The following is a 16,392-nucleotide window of genomic DNA, read 5'->3' as shown; positions in this document are numbered from 1 at the left end:
AAGCTTGTTGGTCTATGGTTTTCATGTTCTCTATTTTTTCTTCCGCAAATCTTCAGAGTAGCATTTGAATTTCTTCAGTCTTGTGATATCTCTCTTGTTTTCCATAATTTTTCAGTTTCACTGACAAGAACCTCAGTAGTCATATTTGCCATTTCTTTTGGGTCCAGAGATGTTGATCATTTGTGCTAATTGACTAAAATTTATTGAGAACAGCTATGTGCTTTCTTATTCTTTAACTTTGGTGTCAGCTCTTTGTTAGCCATTTTTTTTTTTTTTTTTTGCATTTCCAGTATAAAGGTCATTCTCTTTTGCAGAGAAAATGAATTGAAAACAATAGTATTATTAACTGGCATTTATAATAGGATGTTTATGATTTGCAAGGTCCTTTGCAAATGGTGTTATTATTATCATCCTCATTTTACTAATGAAGAAACTTAGTCACATTGAAAAATTCTTGGCCTCTCTTGTTGACTATTTTTCTTTGAATCTTTTAAAATTTGCTCTCTCCAAATCTAGGATCTAAGTCATACATTGCTCATATTTCCTCGTCTTTATCACAAATTCTAGGATGAAGTGTTTTCTTCTGATCAGTTTCCTGTTATTTCTTCCTGGCTACTGTTTCTTTCCTGTCATTGAGAATTAGGTAAAGAATTGAAATTCCTTTTGCTGGTGGTCTACTTTTTGAATAATAAAATTGTTTTTAAGGCAGTCAGATATTTATTAGCTGCTCCATTTTTGGCAGAAAGGTCCAACAAATGTCTTGATAACTGAAATTCTCTATCACTACTATGCCTCTGTTCCAGAGGTATGATACTATTTCCTATGCTTATTTATTTCTTTGCTTTTTCTGGCCAGCTGGTCCAGAATAATCTAGTAAAAATTATTTCTGTTTTTCTCTCTCTTTCTTTCTTGACATTACTTCAATTTGTTGTGCTTGTAAGAAATGTTGAATGGGATAGTTTCAGAAAAACCTGGGAAGATTTGTAGGAACTGATCATGTTGAATTGAATGGAATTGGGAAAACAAGCTATATATACTGTATCAATTTATATAGCAATATTATAAAGATGGTAACTCTAATCACTGCAATGACCAGCTGCACAGATACTTTTCATCAGTCTTCCCTGTTTAGTTTCTTGGATTTCTTCACACTTCCTAAATTAATTTTTCTTTTTTATATTCCTTGCCTTTGGCCAAAAAAAGTGAGAACCACACCTATTGCCTAGTTATCTTCAGTTTATCATTGATGATACTTTTAAAATTTCTTCTGGAAGTATCATTTTTTTTTTTGTCCCTGTGAATCATTTTATGTTGGTAAGTGTTATCTATATTTTTTATATTTTGAGAGATTCTCTGTTATGTCTTGAATATATGACTGTGAAGGCAAAATAGCTCCCATTATTATTATTGTCAACAAAATAGCTGTTTCACATATCCCTGAAGATATGCTGTCACCAAACTATACTATTCTCTACTACTTCTGCCCCATACTAGAAAATCTCTTCTCTAATAGATGACTCTACCATATTATTCTTGAAAAGACCAGAAGCTTCTTTTTAGAGTATCCAACTCTACCCTATCCAAGTAGACCCTCAAATCTGCTTTTAAGCCCTAATGGTTCTTTCCCTTCTCTTACTCTTTTGTGTAACTTCCATTTTGTGAAACACTTGTTTCTTTTTTTGAACCTTTAATTCTTGCTAACATCTTGGAGTGTGAAGAGGTATTTTTTGTTTCTTTACTTCTTCTAGTAGCAATTAATAATCAGTACTCTGTATCAGAGAAATATGCTTTAGGCTAGTCCTTACTTAGATTGATAGAAGAACTGTAAGAAAAAGTTCCTCTTTTTTTCCGGAATATTTATATTCCAGGCAGCCTCATATGGAAACACAAAAAAGATGCCATGAAATTTCATAAGATGTTTAAATATCCTGAAGATATCCTTGCCTACCACCATGTGACCCTGTTTTGCTAGGTATCACGTAACCATTTTTCTTGTTTATAATCTGTTTGGTTGACTTTAATTTGTTTCAGTTCCTTTTAAATGACGGAAAACTATGATAACTACTGTTACAAACATGACCTTACAAAATTACTATCAAGTTAAAAATAATATTTAAATTTGTAATTTTGATATTTTCAGTAATAAAGTTCAATAATAAAATATATATAAATAAAATAAAATACTTTTGTAGTTAGAGTACTTAACTTTCAAAAATAACTTTTCAAATATGAATTCATAGCTGTCCTTGTAATGCATATGATTGATTTTCGTATTTTTGCTACCCAGAAAGGGGATGTTACCCATCTTTTTATAATCAAACATATTATCCAAGACCCCATGGATCTTATTATAATCACAGTACCTTATCTGCTACTGATGCTTTTAAGGAGTAAAAGAAAGCAATAGAATTGAAAATATGAATGAATGTATATTCTCTTTTAGTAAAAATTATCTATCCCTTCACAAAGTTCTTTTTTGGATCCTGATTATCATCTACTGTATTAAATATTCTTTTCAGTTTTGCGTGATCTTTAAAGTCGATGATTTTGCCATTTGTGGCATTAAAGTCATTAATGAAAATGTTGAATTGTACAGGGCCAACCACAGATCTCAGATTCTGCTAGACTTTCCATGTTGATTTTCAGTCATTTATTTACACTTTTAAGTCTAACCATTCAGTTGTTTCCAAATCTGTCTGACTGGATTGAGTATAATCTGATTACTTAAATTCTTTAGGGTAACTTAGGTACTCTATTACTTAGTCCTTAGTGATCTTCCTTATCAACTTTTTTTTTTTTTTTTTTGCCATTTTTGCCTAGTTGTTTTCTAAGTTTATTCTCTTTAAGTAGCAATAACAAAAGCATGATTGAACAATTTTCCCTTTTCTCTGTTATTAGTTGCCATCATCTCATTCTGGCCCAAATTAAGGCCCATTCCTTTTTTGATTCTCTTTTGCAGGAAAAAAGCAGGGAAACATAGGCAAAAACAAAACAAATTCCTTTTTGTAGTCTTGACTTTTCCTACTACCTTGGCTCATGATGAGTCCATATTTTTATAGAAATGATTATTGCTTTTGATTTGGTCTTCTGTGCATATCTTTTTCGTCTAAATTTCTTAATATGAACTTAATTATCACTAAATGTGAACAATATATTTAAACAATACAATAAAATCAATAAAATTTTGATAAAGAACAAAAAATGTGAGATCATGTTTTATTTTACACATTTTTAAATTTTAAATTGTTTAAATAGTAGTAATAAAAAGTTTCTCTTAAAAGTTTTTTCTTGGATTTTAAGTGTTTATTTTTGTTCATACTTCTCCAGTTTTTCCTTCTCTTTTGTTTTCAAAATTTTACTTTTAGAATTTTCTTATCTCATCTGGTTTGGATTCCAATATAATTTTCTTCCATTGAATCATAGTTCTTCTTTTAAGGTCTTTAAAATTTGATTGTACAGAATCTGGACAGAATCTAATCTTTAGATTATCGACAGCTTTCTTCTGGCTGTTTTGATCAGAAATCTTGGGATCTTCTTTTCCTGTAGTTTTTTTTTTTTAACATGTATATCTATATCTATATCTATATCTATATTGAAAAAAGGCCATTCTCTGCCTTATTTCACACACACACACACACACACACACACACACACAATTTTTTTAAATACGTAAAAGAGGCATTCTCTGCTTCATTTATTACCTATTACTGATCACTGTATGGACATTTCCTCAGTCAAACTTAAAAAGCAAAATTCCCTTAAAAAGGCCAAGGTCTACCACTGCATCCATAGCCATTTCTAGTCATCCCAATCCATAATTTGCCACTGGATTCGGGTAGCTACAGAGGAGAAAGAGGGGAGGCTGTTAGTACAGCCTTCTCTCACTTAAATCCAATTCACTTTCATGTCACAGCATCCCTTCCATGAAGGACCCTGTCATAGTCCTCTTCAAGAACAAAGGATAGATAACCAAAAAATAACAATTCAAGAGTGAAACAGTGTTTCCCTGGAAAAAGTGGCTATTTTCTGTTAATACTAGGCCTTAATTCAGAAACCAGAAATGAGTTTAATGGAAGCAAGCAGTCCCTAGGCTAAGTAATAAACTTGTACATAAGGAAAATTATCATTAAACTGGCAGAATCAGAGATTGACATTAATCATATAGTACCTAAGACAAAGTGATTTTTGATATCCACATTTAGGGAAAAAATTTTGTGAAAAACCATAGAAACAATTTTATTCTTGTAACATTTTTCTGACAAGAAAAATGATTTATTTTTTATTTCCTAAATTCCAGATTTTTCACCTGCATATTTTGATAATTGGACTCAAGAGGCAATTTTATATTTTGATCAGAGTTGACTTTTCAGATTGGAACTTTAAAATACAATGTGAATTTCTCCTTTCTTTACTTCCCATCCCACAACCACCAGAAGTATTTATTAAAAAATAAATCTTTTAATTTGTATTCAGAATTGACTGATACTTGATAATCATCTTTTGAATAGCTAAAAATAACCTCTACAATCATTATTAAACTTTAAAAATTTAAAGTAGATTTATAATTTGAGATTTTTTCTTTAGAGGTAAATTAAATTTTATTTTGCTCTGAAAATGAAAGGATAATAGTGATTGCCTGTTACATGTAATTAAAATGCTTCTGCTAAAAAGGGATGAAAATTACTCTTTAAATTGGTACAGTTTTTTCTGTTATCCTCTAGGTGGAGACCTTTCATGCTTCTTTGCAAAACTTTTATGATATGTGCAGATAAGGCTTTATTTAGCTTTTGTTTTTGTTTTCCAGATAACTGAAAATTGCATGTATGACCATATTTTATTTTATATGCATTTAAGAAATTAGTCTCATTTATTGTCTCTGTTGACTAATAAGCATTCTTTTTTTATTGCCTAATTTTTCTCCTTACAAACTTACCTTTGTAATAGTTTCCATAAGAAATAATATATATCCATTATACTTTAGATAAATTGTATGGAATGGGATTTTTTACGTTATTACTTGTTAATTTCTTAGGAGTAAAGCATTCAAGTTGTAGACCCTCAGTGATGAGGTTTTTGGTTTTATTTGCATTTATCAGAAAATACAAAGAAGTTATTTAAGAAGGTGCTGGGTATAGGTAATAAAAAAATACTTAGAAAACAAGGGAAAATATTAGATCAGAAATTTGATAGCTAATTAATTCTAGGTTCCCATTCAGCTTCACTAATTTTTTTAAAATTTCTTAAGTCAGTAGTTTTCCATACTAATTTCCCTGCTGCTTTTCCTGCCCTATCACTCCTCATTTGGTTGCCTTAGTTTGCTACATAATCCTTTAGGATAATATACATCATTTGAAATGATTATGAAGTAGCTTTTGACATGCTTTAAGATAACATTTAATGTGGTCTTGTGCCAGTTTTCTGCATTGTCATGTGGGAAATATGTATAGAATTTCTGGATCTATATAGCTCTTGAGTAAATTCTATGAATGTCTATAATCTCTATATAACTGCTTAAATTAGTTTATTCCCTGAAAGCCTCTTACTTAGTGTGGTTAGGACAATCGAAGGAAAAGAAAAGAAAGAACTCTATTGAGGAAGATTAATGTCTGATTTTATATAAAATTTTTGAATTATTTAAATAGCAAACATTAGCAATCTCCTTATGGGTACCCCTTTATATATTTTATTAGTAAGATGGACAAATTAGGCCCACCACTTCGAACTGGAAGAGATGTACAAAGGTTGTATGAAAGTGATAGAAAATCAGACAGTGCCATCAAAAGAAATAAGTTATTACCCATTAACAAGTAAGTATTTGTGACTCAGTTTGATTAATCTCTTTCAAATATTTCCTTAAAGGATTGAAATATTAGGCTACTCTATAACTTTAGAAAACATACATTTTTAAGATATATTTGTTGGTAGTTTAAAGTATTTTAATAGAAACCTACTTTTTAAGAGTTTCTATTAAGTTTTTCCATTATTCTAAATAAAACTCTTGCAGTTAACATCTTTTAATCTGATAATTTAGAAATGTTGCTGTATTAAAACATTTTCTTTGAGTCTTGATTTTAAAACATCTGTAAAAATGACATCTTTTTATTTATTCAAATCTTTGATAAAGCCAGTGTGAAAATAGAGCAAAGAAAATATACCCATGCTATCTCTGCTCTTGTTGATGTTAGGAAACGCAGGTTATGTCAAAAAGAACTGGAGACAGAATCCAAATTGAAGTTCTTCCAGATGAGACTTCAAGATCATAATTTACTATTTATAAAGATCCCCAGAATTCTCTAAACCAAATATATTTAACTTGCACATAATAAAAATAATACTATTTTATATTTACATGATGTTTTAAGGTTTATAAAGTATTTTTTTGGCAAACAGCCCTATTGAGATATGCATAAAGCCTATTTGTAGGCCTTAAAGAGCTATGGAAATATAAGGACAATGATAATTATATACATATGAAAGAGCTTTGGATTTGGAGTTGAAAGACTTTTGTCTGAATTCTTGATTACTCCTTGAATAACTTTGGGCAAGTTAATCTTGCCTTTAGTTTCCTCATCTGTAAGATGTGAGTATTAGTGAGTATTAGTAAGGTTCTTTCCTACTTTGCCATCCAACTTAAAATTTGACCCTTAATATTTCAGGGTCCTTCTATCAGTCTTAAAACAGAAATCTTCAGGTCTTAGTCGTTTTTTCCCCTAACATACTCATAATGTTTTTAGTACAGTGCATATCAATCACATAGAAAAATATTTAACAAATGTTTTTTCATTCATTAATTTAAGCCCAAAGGATAAATTGTACAACTTTTATCTCTGTTTTTGAAGTGAAGAAGTTGAGGCTTTAAGTGATAGATTTAAGTTTTCAGAAATTGGTCTTGGACCCAATTGACCTTCTTCAAAGTAAAATAGCTAGTTAAATTACAGTCAGGACTCCAATCTTTTTTTTTTTTTTTTTAATTCTTAATCTAAGACCTTTTCTGTTATATCTTGTAGATACCCACTTATAAAGGTATGATTGTTAATTTAACCAAAAATACAGTAAATACTAAAATTTGCTTAAAAAAAGAAAATAATGACTCATGATAAAGATGGCTAATAAAGAAAGTATATACATTATGTGACTTCTTATTGTAAGAGAAGTCATTATAATAACTTTGAGAGTGCAAGGTTGAGATCTCCCACTATTATAGTTTTACTGTCTATTTCTTCTTGCAGCTCTCTTAATTTCTCTTTTAGGAATTTAGATGCTACACTACTTGGTGCATATATATTTAATATAGATACTTCTTCATTATTCATTCTACCCTTTAGCAAGATATAGTGCCCTTCCTTATCTCTTTTGATTAGATCAATTTTTGCTTTAGCTTGATCTGAGATCAGGATGGCTACCCCTGCTTTTTTGGCTTCACCTGAAGCATAGTAGATTTTGCTCCAACCTTTTACCTTTAACCTGCATGTATCACCCGCTTCAGGTGTGTTTCCTGTATACAACATATTGTAGGATTCTGGCTTTTAATCCATTCTGCTAACCGCTTCCTCTTTATAGAGGAGTTTACCCCGTTCACATTTATGGTTAAAATGACCAATTCTGTATTACTTGCCATCTTGTTGACCCCGGTTTATGCTTTTCTCCCTTCTTACTCCCTTACCCCCTCCCTTACCCCCCTTCCCAGTATTAAGCTTGTGAGCTCCCCTTGCTTCTCACAGCCCTCCCTTTTTCAGTATCCCTCCCCTCCCCTTAGAGTTCCCCCCCCCCCCAACTTACCCCTTTCCCTCCAGTTCCCGTATTCCCTTCCACTTAGCTTATTCCTTCCTTTTTCACTTTTCCCTTCTCACTTTTCAATGAGGTGGGAGAAGTTTCACCATAGATTGAATATGTCTAAAATTCTTCTCTTACTGCCAATTCTGAAAGCAGTAAAATACTCACTATTTTCATTCCTCTCCATTCTTTCTCTCAGATATACTAGGTTTTCTTTGCCTCTTCATGAAATGTAGTACCCCCACTTTCCCTTTTTTCTAGTACAATGTCCTTTCCTCAACTAGTTTCTAGAACAAGGTATACATGTATTTTTTATACATCTTTACAGCCGAAATATAGTTCCCAAGATTAATCTTTACCTTTTTAGATTTCTCTTGAGTTCTGTGCTTGTAGATCAAATTTTTTGTTAAGTTCTGGCTTTTTCATCAGAAATAGATGAAATTCGCTTATTTCGTTGAATGACCATCTTCTTCCCTGGAAAAAGATGCTCAATCTCGCTGGGTAAGTTATTTTTGGTTGCATACCAAGTTCCTTAGCCTTTCGGAATATCATATTCCAGGCCCTTCGATCCTTTAATGTGGATGCTGCCAGATCCTGGGTGATCCTTATTGTGGCTCCTTGATACTTGAATTGGGTTTTTCTAGCCGCTTGCAGTATTTTTCCTTTGCCTGAGGGTTCTGGCATTTGGCCACTATATTCCTTGGTGTTTTGATTTTAGGATCCCTTTCAGTAGGGGATCGATGAATTCTTTCAATGTCTATTTTACCTTCTGTTTCTATGACTTCTGGGCAGTTCTCTTTGATAATTTCCTGGAAGATAGTGTTCAGGCTTTTTTTTTCATCATACTTTTCTGGAAGTCCGATGATTCTCAGGTTGTCTCTCCTGGATCTGTTTTCCAGGTCTGTTGTCTTCCCCAGAAGGTATTTCACATCCTTTTCCATTGTTTGATTTTTTTGGATTTGCTTGACTGATTCTTCTTGTCTCCTCGAGTCATTCAATTCCAATTGTTCGACCCTGATTTTCAGTGAGGTATTTTCTTCACTCACTTTTTTAAGATCTTTTTCTAATTGTCCAATTGAGTTCTTTTGTTCTGTGGAATTTTTTTCCATTTCGCCAATTTTGTTTTTTAGAGAGCTGTTTTCTGTTTCCAGTTCACTAATCCTATTTTTCAAGGATTTGGTTTCTTTATCCACTCTCTCTTTAACTGACTTCTCCAGGCTCTTTTGCCAAGCCTCCCTCTCCTTTTGCAGAGCCTCCCTCTCCTTTTCCCATTTTTCTTCTAGCTCCCTTGTGAGAGCCTTTTTAATTTCCTCCATGAGATTCATCTGTGCTGAGGGATATAAGGTCTCCTCCTTCGGGGATTCACCTGGGGACTGTTTGTTTTTAGTCTCCTCAGGGTTTGGAGTCTGCTCTTTATCTGTATAAAAGCTGTCCAGGGTTAAATTCTTTTACAGTTTCTTGCTCATTCTGTCTATTTATCAAAGACAAACTATCAAAGAAACAGAAGGAAAAAAAACCCCTTGAATGGAGGCTGCTTTCTTTGGGGGAGGGGCAGGGTATTCGTGAGGCACAGGTCCTACTGTGCTATGGCGCCTGCGCACTGAGATCCGAGCGCTCTGAGATCCGAGCGGGCTAAGACACTGTGGGGGAGGGGTGGCCAGGTCCCTAGAAACTCCAGCTGTTTGGGATTGTATTCTTCACCCCCGGTGTTTTTAGCTTCTCTGCTGGGCTGCTGATTTGCTCCTATAGCAAAGCTCTCACCGCAGAGACGGCTGCGGTCCTACCCCCTCTCCGCTCCACCCGGTTCTGAGCTGCTATCTGTGCTCTGGTTGCAGCTGCTGCTACCCGCAGACTGCTTCCAAATACCGTCCCCGCCCTCGCGCAAAAACAGACCTTTCTTGACGAGTCTCAAGGATGGTTTCTCTTGGTAAGTAATTGTATGGTTTTTTTTTTCAGTCGAGCATTAATTCAGAGGCATGAAATGAAATGAATAGTGAGAGAAAAACACGGAGATTACACAGAAGTGTATTTCCTCTCCGCCATCTTGGCCGGAAGTCCACAAAGTTCTTTTTTGGATCCTGATTATCATCTACTGTATTAAATATTCTTTTCAGTTTTGCGTGATCTTTAAAGTCGATGATTTTGCCATTTGTGGCATTAAAGTCATTAATGAAAATGTTGAATTGTACAGGGCCAACCACAGATCTCAGATTCTGCTAGACTTTCCATGTTGATTTTCAGTCATTTATTTACACTTTTAAGTCTAACCATTCAGTTGTTTCCAAATCTGTCTGACTGGATTGAGTATAATCTGATTACTTAAATTCTTTAGGGTAACTTAGGTACTCTATTACTTAGTCCTTAGTGATCTTCCTTATCAACTTTTTTTTTTTTTTGCCATTTTTGCCTAGTTGTTTTCTAAGTTTATTCTCTTTAAGTAGCAATAACAAAAGCATGATTGAACAATTTTCCCTTTTCTCTGTTATTAGTTGCCATCATCTCATTCTGGCCCAAATTAAGGCCCATTCCTTTTTTGATTCTCTTTTGCAGAAAAAAAGCAGGGAAACATAGGCAAAAACAAAACAAATTCCTTTTTGTAGTCTTGACTTTTCCTACTACCTTGGCTCATGATGAGTCCATATTTTTATAGAAATGATTATTGCTTTTGATTTGGTCTTCTGTGCATATCTTTTTCGTCTAAATTTCTTAATATGAACTTAATTATCACTAAATGTGAACAATATATTTAAACAATACAATAAAATCAATAAAATTTTGATAAAGAACAAAAAATGTGAGATCATGTTTTATTTTACACATTTTTAAATTTTAAATTGTTTAAATAGTAGTAATAAAAAGTTTCTCTTAAAAGTTTTTTCTTGGATTTTAAGTGTTTATTTTTGTTCATACTTCTCCAGTTTTTCCTTCTCTTTTGTTTTCAAAATTTTACTTTTAGAATTTTCTTATCTCATCTGGTTTGGATTCCAATATAATTTTCTTCCATTGAATCATAGTTCTTCTTTTAAGGTCTTTAAAATTTGATTGTACAGAATCTGGACAGAATCTAATCTTTAGATTATCGACAGCTTTCTTCTGGCTGTTTTGATCAGAAATCTTGGGATCTTCTTTTCCTGTAGTTTTTTTTTTTTTTAACATGTATATCTATATCTATATCTATATCTATATTGAAAAAAGGCCATTCTCTGCCTTATTTCACACACACACACACACACACACACACACACACAATTTTTTTAAATACGTAAAAGAGGCATTCTCTGCTTCATTTATTACCTATTACTGATCACTGTATGGACATTTCCTCAGTCAAACTTAAAAAGCAAAATTCCCTTAAAAAGGCCAAGGTCTACCACTGCATCCATAGCCATTTCTAGTCATCCCAATCCATAATTTGCCACTGGATTCGGGTAGCTACAGAGGAGAAAGAGGGGAGGCTGTTAGTACAGCCTTCTCTCACTTAAATCCAATTCACTTTCATGTCACAGCATCCCTTCCATGAAGGACCCTGTCATAGTCCTCTTCAAGAACAAAGGATAGATAACCAAAAAATAACAATTCAAGAGTGAAACAGTGTTTCCCTGGAAAAAGTGGCTATTTTCTGTTAATACTAGGCCTTAATTCAGAAACCAGAAATGAGTTTAATGGAAGCAAGCAGTCCCTAGGCTAAGTAATAAACTTGTACATAAGGAAAATTATCATTAAACTGGCAGAATCAGAGATTGACATTAATCATATAGTACCTAAGACAAAGTGATTTTTGATATCCACATTTAGGGAAAAAATTTTGTGAAAAACCATAGAAACAATTTTATTCTTGTAACATTTTTCTGACAAGAAAAATGATTTATTTTTTATTTCCTAAATTCCAGATTTTTCACCTGCATATTTTGATAATTGGACTCAAGAGGCAATTTTATATTTTGATCAGAGTTGACTTTTCAGATTGGAACTTTAAAATACAATGTGAATTTCTCCTTTCTTTACTTCCCATCCCACAACCACCAGAAGTATTTATTAAAAAATAAATCTTTTAATTTGTATTCAGAATTGACTGATACTTGATAATCATCTTTTGAATAGCTAAAAATAACCTCTACAATCATTATTAAACTTTAAAAATTTAAAGTAGATTTATAATTTGAGATTTTTTCTTTAGAGGTAAATTAAATTTTATTTTGCTCTGAAAATGAAAGGATAATAGTGATTGCCTGTTACATGTAATTAAAATGCTTCTGCTAAAAAGGGATGAAAATTACTCTTTAAATTGGTACAGTTTTTTCTGTTATCCTCTAGGTGGAGACCTTTCATGCTTCTTTGCAAAACTTTTATGATATGTGCAGATAAGGCTTTATTTAGCTTTTGTTTTTGTTTTCCAGATAACTGAAAATTGCATGTATGACCATATTTTATTTTATATGCATTTAAGAAATTAGTCTCATTTATTGTCTCTGTTGACTAATAAGCATTCTTTTTTATTGCCTAATTTTTCTCCTTACAAACTTACCTTTGTAATAGTTTCCATAAGAAATAATATATATCCATTATACTTTAGATAAATTGTATGGAATGGGATTTTTTACGTTATTACTTGTTAATTTCTTAGGAGTAAAGCATTCAAGTTGTAGACCCTCAGTGATGAGGTTTTTGGTTTTATTTGCATTTATCAGAAAATACAAAGAAGTTATTTAAGAAGGTGCTGGGTATAGGTAATAAAAAAATACTTAGAAAACAAGGGAAAATATTAGATCAGAAATTTGATAGCTAATTAATTCTAGGTTCCCATTCAGCTTCACTAATTTTTTAAAAATTTCTTAAGTCAGTAGTTTTCCATACTAATTTCCCTGCTGCTTTTCCTGCCCTATCACTCCTCATTTGGTTGCCTTAGTTTGCTACATAATCCTTTAGGATAATATACATCATTTGAAATGATTATGAAGTAGCTTTTGACATGCTTTAAGATAACATTTAATGTGGTCTTGTGCCAGTTTTCTGCATTGTCATGTGGGAAATATGTATAGAATTTCTGGATCTATATAGCTCTTGAGTAAATTCTATGAATGTCTATAATCTCTATATAACTGCTTAAATTAGTTTATTCCCTGAAAGCCTCTTACTTAGTGTGGTTAGGACAATCGAAGGAAAAGAAAAGAAAGAACTCTATTGAGGAAGATTAATGTCTGATTTTATATAAAATTTTTGAATTATTTAAATAGCAAACATTAGCAATCTCCTTATGGGTACCCCTTTATATATTTTATTAGTAAGATGGACAAATTAGGCCCACCACTTCGAACTGGAAGAGATGTACAAAGGTTGTATGAAAGTGATAGAAAATCAGACAGTGCCATCAAAAGAAATAAGTTATTACCCATTAACAAGTAAGTATTTGTGACTCAGTTTGATTAATCTCTTTCAAATATTTCCTTAAAGGATTGAAATATTAGGCTACTCTATAACTTTAGAAAACATACATTTTTAAGATATATTTGTTGGTAGTTTAAAGTATTTTAATAGAAACCTACTTTTTAAGAGTTTCTATTAAGTTTTTCCATTATTCTAAATAAAACTCTTGCAGTTAACATCTTTTAATCTGATAATTTAGAAATGTTGCTGTATTAAAACATTTTCTTTGAGTCTTGATTTTAAAACATCTGTAAAAATGACATCTTTTTATTTATTCAAATCTTTGATAAAGCCAGTGTGAAAATAGAGCAAAGAAAATATACCCATGCTATCTCTGCTCTTGTTGATGTTAGGAAACGCAGGTTATGTCAAAAAGAACTGGAGACAGAATCCAAATTGAAGTTCTTCCAGATGAGACTTCAAGATCATAATTTACTATTTATAAAGATCCCCAGAATTCTCTAAACCAAATATATTTAACTTGCACATAATAAAAATAATACTATTTTATATTTACATGATGTTTTAAGGTTTATAAAGTATTTTTTTGGCAAACAGCCCTATTGAGATATGCATAAAGCCTATTTGTAGGCCTTAAAGAGCTATGGAAATATAAGGACAATGATAATTATATACATATGAAAGAGCTTTGGATTTGGAGTTGAAAGACTTTTGTCTGAATTCTTGATTACTCCTTGAATAACTTTGGGCAAGTTAATCTTGCCTTTAGTTTCCTCATCTGTAAGATGTGAGTATTAGTGAGTATTAGTAAGGTTCTTTCCTACTTTGCCATCCAACTTAAAATTTGACCCTTAATATTTCAGGGTCCTTCTATCAGTCTTAAAACAGAAATCTTCAGGTCTTAGTCGTTTTTTCCCCTAACATACTCATAATGTTTTTAGTACAGTGCATATCAATCACATAGAAAAATATTTAACAAATGTTTTTTCATTCATTAATTTAAGCCCAAAGGATAAATTGTACAACTTTTATCTCTGTTTTTGAAGTGAAGAAGTTGAGGCTTTAAGTGATAGATTTAAGTTTTCAGAAATTGGTCTTGGACCCAATTGACCTTCTTCAAAGTAAAATAGCTAGTTAAATTACAGTCAGGACTCCAATCTTTTTTTTTTTTTTTTTAATTCTTAATCTAAGACCTTTTCTGTTATATCTTGTAGATACCCACTTATAAAGGTATGATTGTTAATTTAACCAAAAATACAGTAAATACTAAAATTTGCTTAAAAAAAGAAAATAATGACTCATGATAAAGATGGCTAATAAAGAAAGTATATACATTATGTGACTTCTTATTGTAAGAGAAGTCATTATAATAACTTTGATATTTTAAGAGTTATAAACTCTTACATATATTATAATTACACATATATATGTCGTATATATGATTTAAGTTCATAATATATATACATATATATACACATACATATGTGTGTGTATATATCTATATATATATCTATATATCAGGAACAGATAGTTATTATTGAGATAGTAGAACTTTAGCCTCATGAATGATCCTATTTTTAGGCATTTTCTTTCTAAAGCACATTTTAAATGTGGACATAGTGACTGTATTAGAGAGAAAAATTTTTTTTCAAGTTCTATCTTGAAGTCAAGATAGTTTGTCTACTGAGAGAGGAAAAAAAAATCCTCTGTATCTTCTTGGAATTTATATAAAATTTTCATCTCATTTTGAAAAGATACAGCATTTTGATGGGCATTTCATTTTAATATTTAACCTCTGAAACATTTAAGTATTCTTAATGATTGAATTTCAGTAGGTATTTGCTCATGATTTATAAAAGTGATAGGAATAAGTAAAGGGATTAAGTTTTTTTAAATTTTTGAGAGAACTTGAGAGAAAAGTTCAATGTCTTTCAATATGTCTTTTCATGCTTTTTTTTCCCATTATCTGATATAATTTGGAAGAACAATTTCAAAATAGAGCATTGCAGTAATTCTGCATAATTTTCAAGGTGTGCTGAATAGAAATGCCATGTAGGAACTTTAATCTCATGGATGGATTTTGCATATAATTTGGGTGTTGTGGATGTTTTTTAGGGGTGACTGTGTAGCACTGAATGAAAGCTTTAAGATACTGCCTTAGCCTCCAGATCCAGTGGTGTGCATCTTCATTTCTCTTCTACCTCTCCTATGTAATTAATTGTAAAAGAACCATTAATCTGAACATTTTTACAGTAATAATTATCTTAGCCATCCTGACCATTTAAATATGCATTTATACTTACATTATACTTATATAAACTGGCCTGATTGAAAGTAGGTAACTGGAATTAAGAGCTATATAAAAAATAATAGAATAGCCTTCACCAAATTCCCTTAATAGCTGTTCTTATAAGCATGATCTAAATTTAATAAACAAAATACGGATTTTTAATGTCTTAAGTGGTTTAATTTTCTTTATTCACAGTGCAGTGATTAGTAATAATCAAGTGATTATTTATGGTCCAGATCTCATAGGTGGAAACTTGCCCCATAAATGTAGATCAATAACATGGCTTCTTTTAAATCTTAGAGTTTTCTGAGATACTGAGAAAGTTAGGTTTATGTACTCATAGTCACATAGAATTCAGGCAATGTGATATAATGGAATAAATCATTGACCTGACCTTGAAACTACTTATGTGACCTTGGGCAAGTCATTTAAGTTCCTTGGACCTCAATTTTTCATCTCTAGAATGAGGGTGTTCAGCTTGATGATTGCTGAAGGCCTTTGCATCTTTAGATCTAGAATCATATATGTCTTAGAGCTATGACTTGGGCCTGTGCCTTCTTGACTCTAAGGCCAACCTTCTATCCTCTATACCACACTTCTCATCACACTACACTACCTCTTTTACATTATAATTTCTAAGTAAATTATATGGCAAATTATTTTACAAATTATTTTACATGGAAGGGATCTTCCATGGTGAGAGCTGATGAGGAATGGTGGCTAAATGTTAATTTATATATTAAAGTAAAAATTTACATATACATAGAATTATCTATATTACATTATTTATTCGTAGAATGTGTATATACATATTACATATGTATATATCCATACACACATGAGATAGGTCATAATTCTTATTTTTACATTTATAATTACACAATACATGTAGAAAGGTAGTGCAAATAAAATCCAATCTATAAAAAATTAGGAACAAGCATTTA

The 16,392-nt window shown here is 31.6% G+C and overlaps 1 protein-coding gene across 2 annotated transcripts in view; it reads left to right on the top strand.

The window, feature by feature from the left end:
• The window catches only part of ZC2HC1A (zinc finger C2HC-type containing 1A), a 54,793-nt gene that overhangs the window by 34,050 nt on the left and 4,351 nt on the right, over positions 1-16,392 (top strand). The window contains exon 8 of one of the 2 annotated variants that reach the window (XM_051970000.1): positions 5,691-5,807. The exons of the other annotated variant lie outside the window; for it this stretch is intronic. Coding sequence (XP_051825960.1) covers positions 5,691-5,807 — 117 coding nt within the window. The remainder of the gene's footprint in view (positions 1-5,690; positions 5,808-16,392) is intronic. 2 annotated transcript variants of the gene reach the window in all.

Source organism: Antechinus flavipes, chromosome 1 (genome assembly GCF_016432865.1).
Source record: "Antechinus flavipes isolate AdamAnt ecotype Samford, QLD, Australia chromosome 1, AdamAnt_v2, whole genome shotgun sequence".
Classification (NCBI taxonomy): Eukaryota; Metazoa; Chordata; class Mammalia; order Dasyuromorphia; family Dasyuridae; genus Antechinus; species Antechinus flavipes.
Note: the sequence above shows the minus strand (reverse complement) of the source record. Positions and strands in the feature narration are given on the sequence as shown.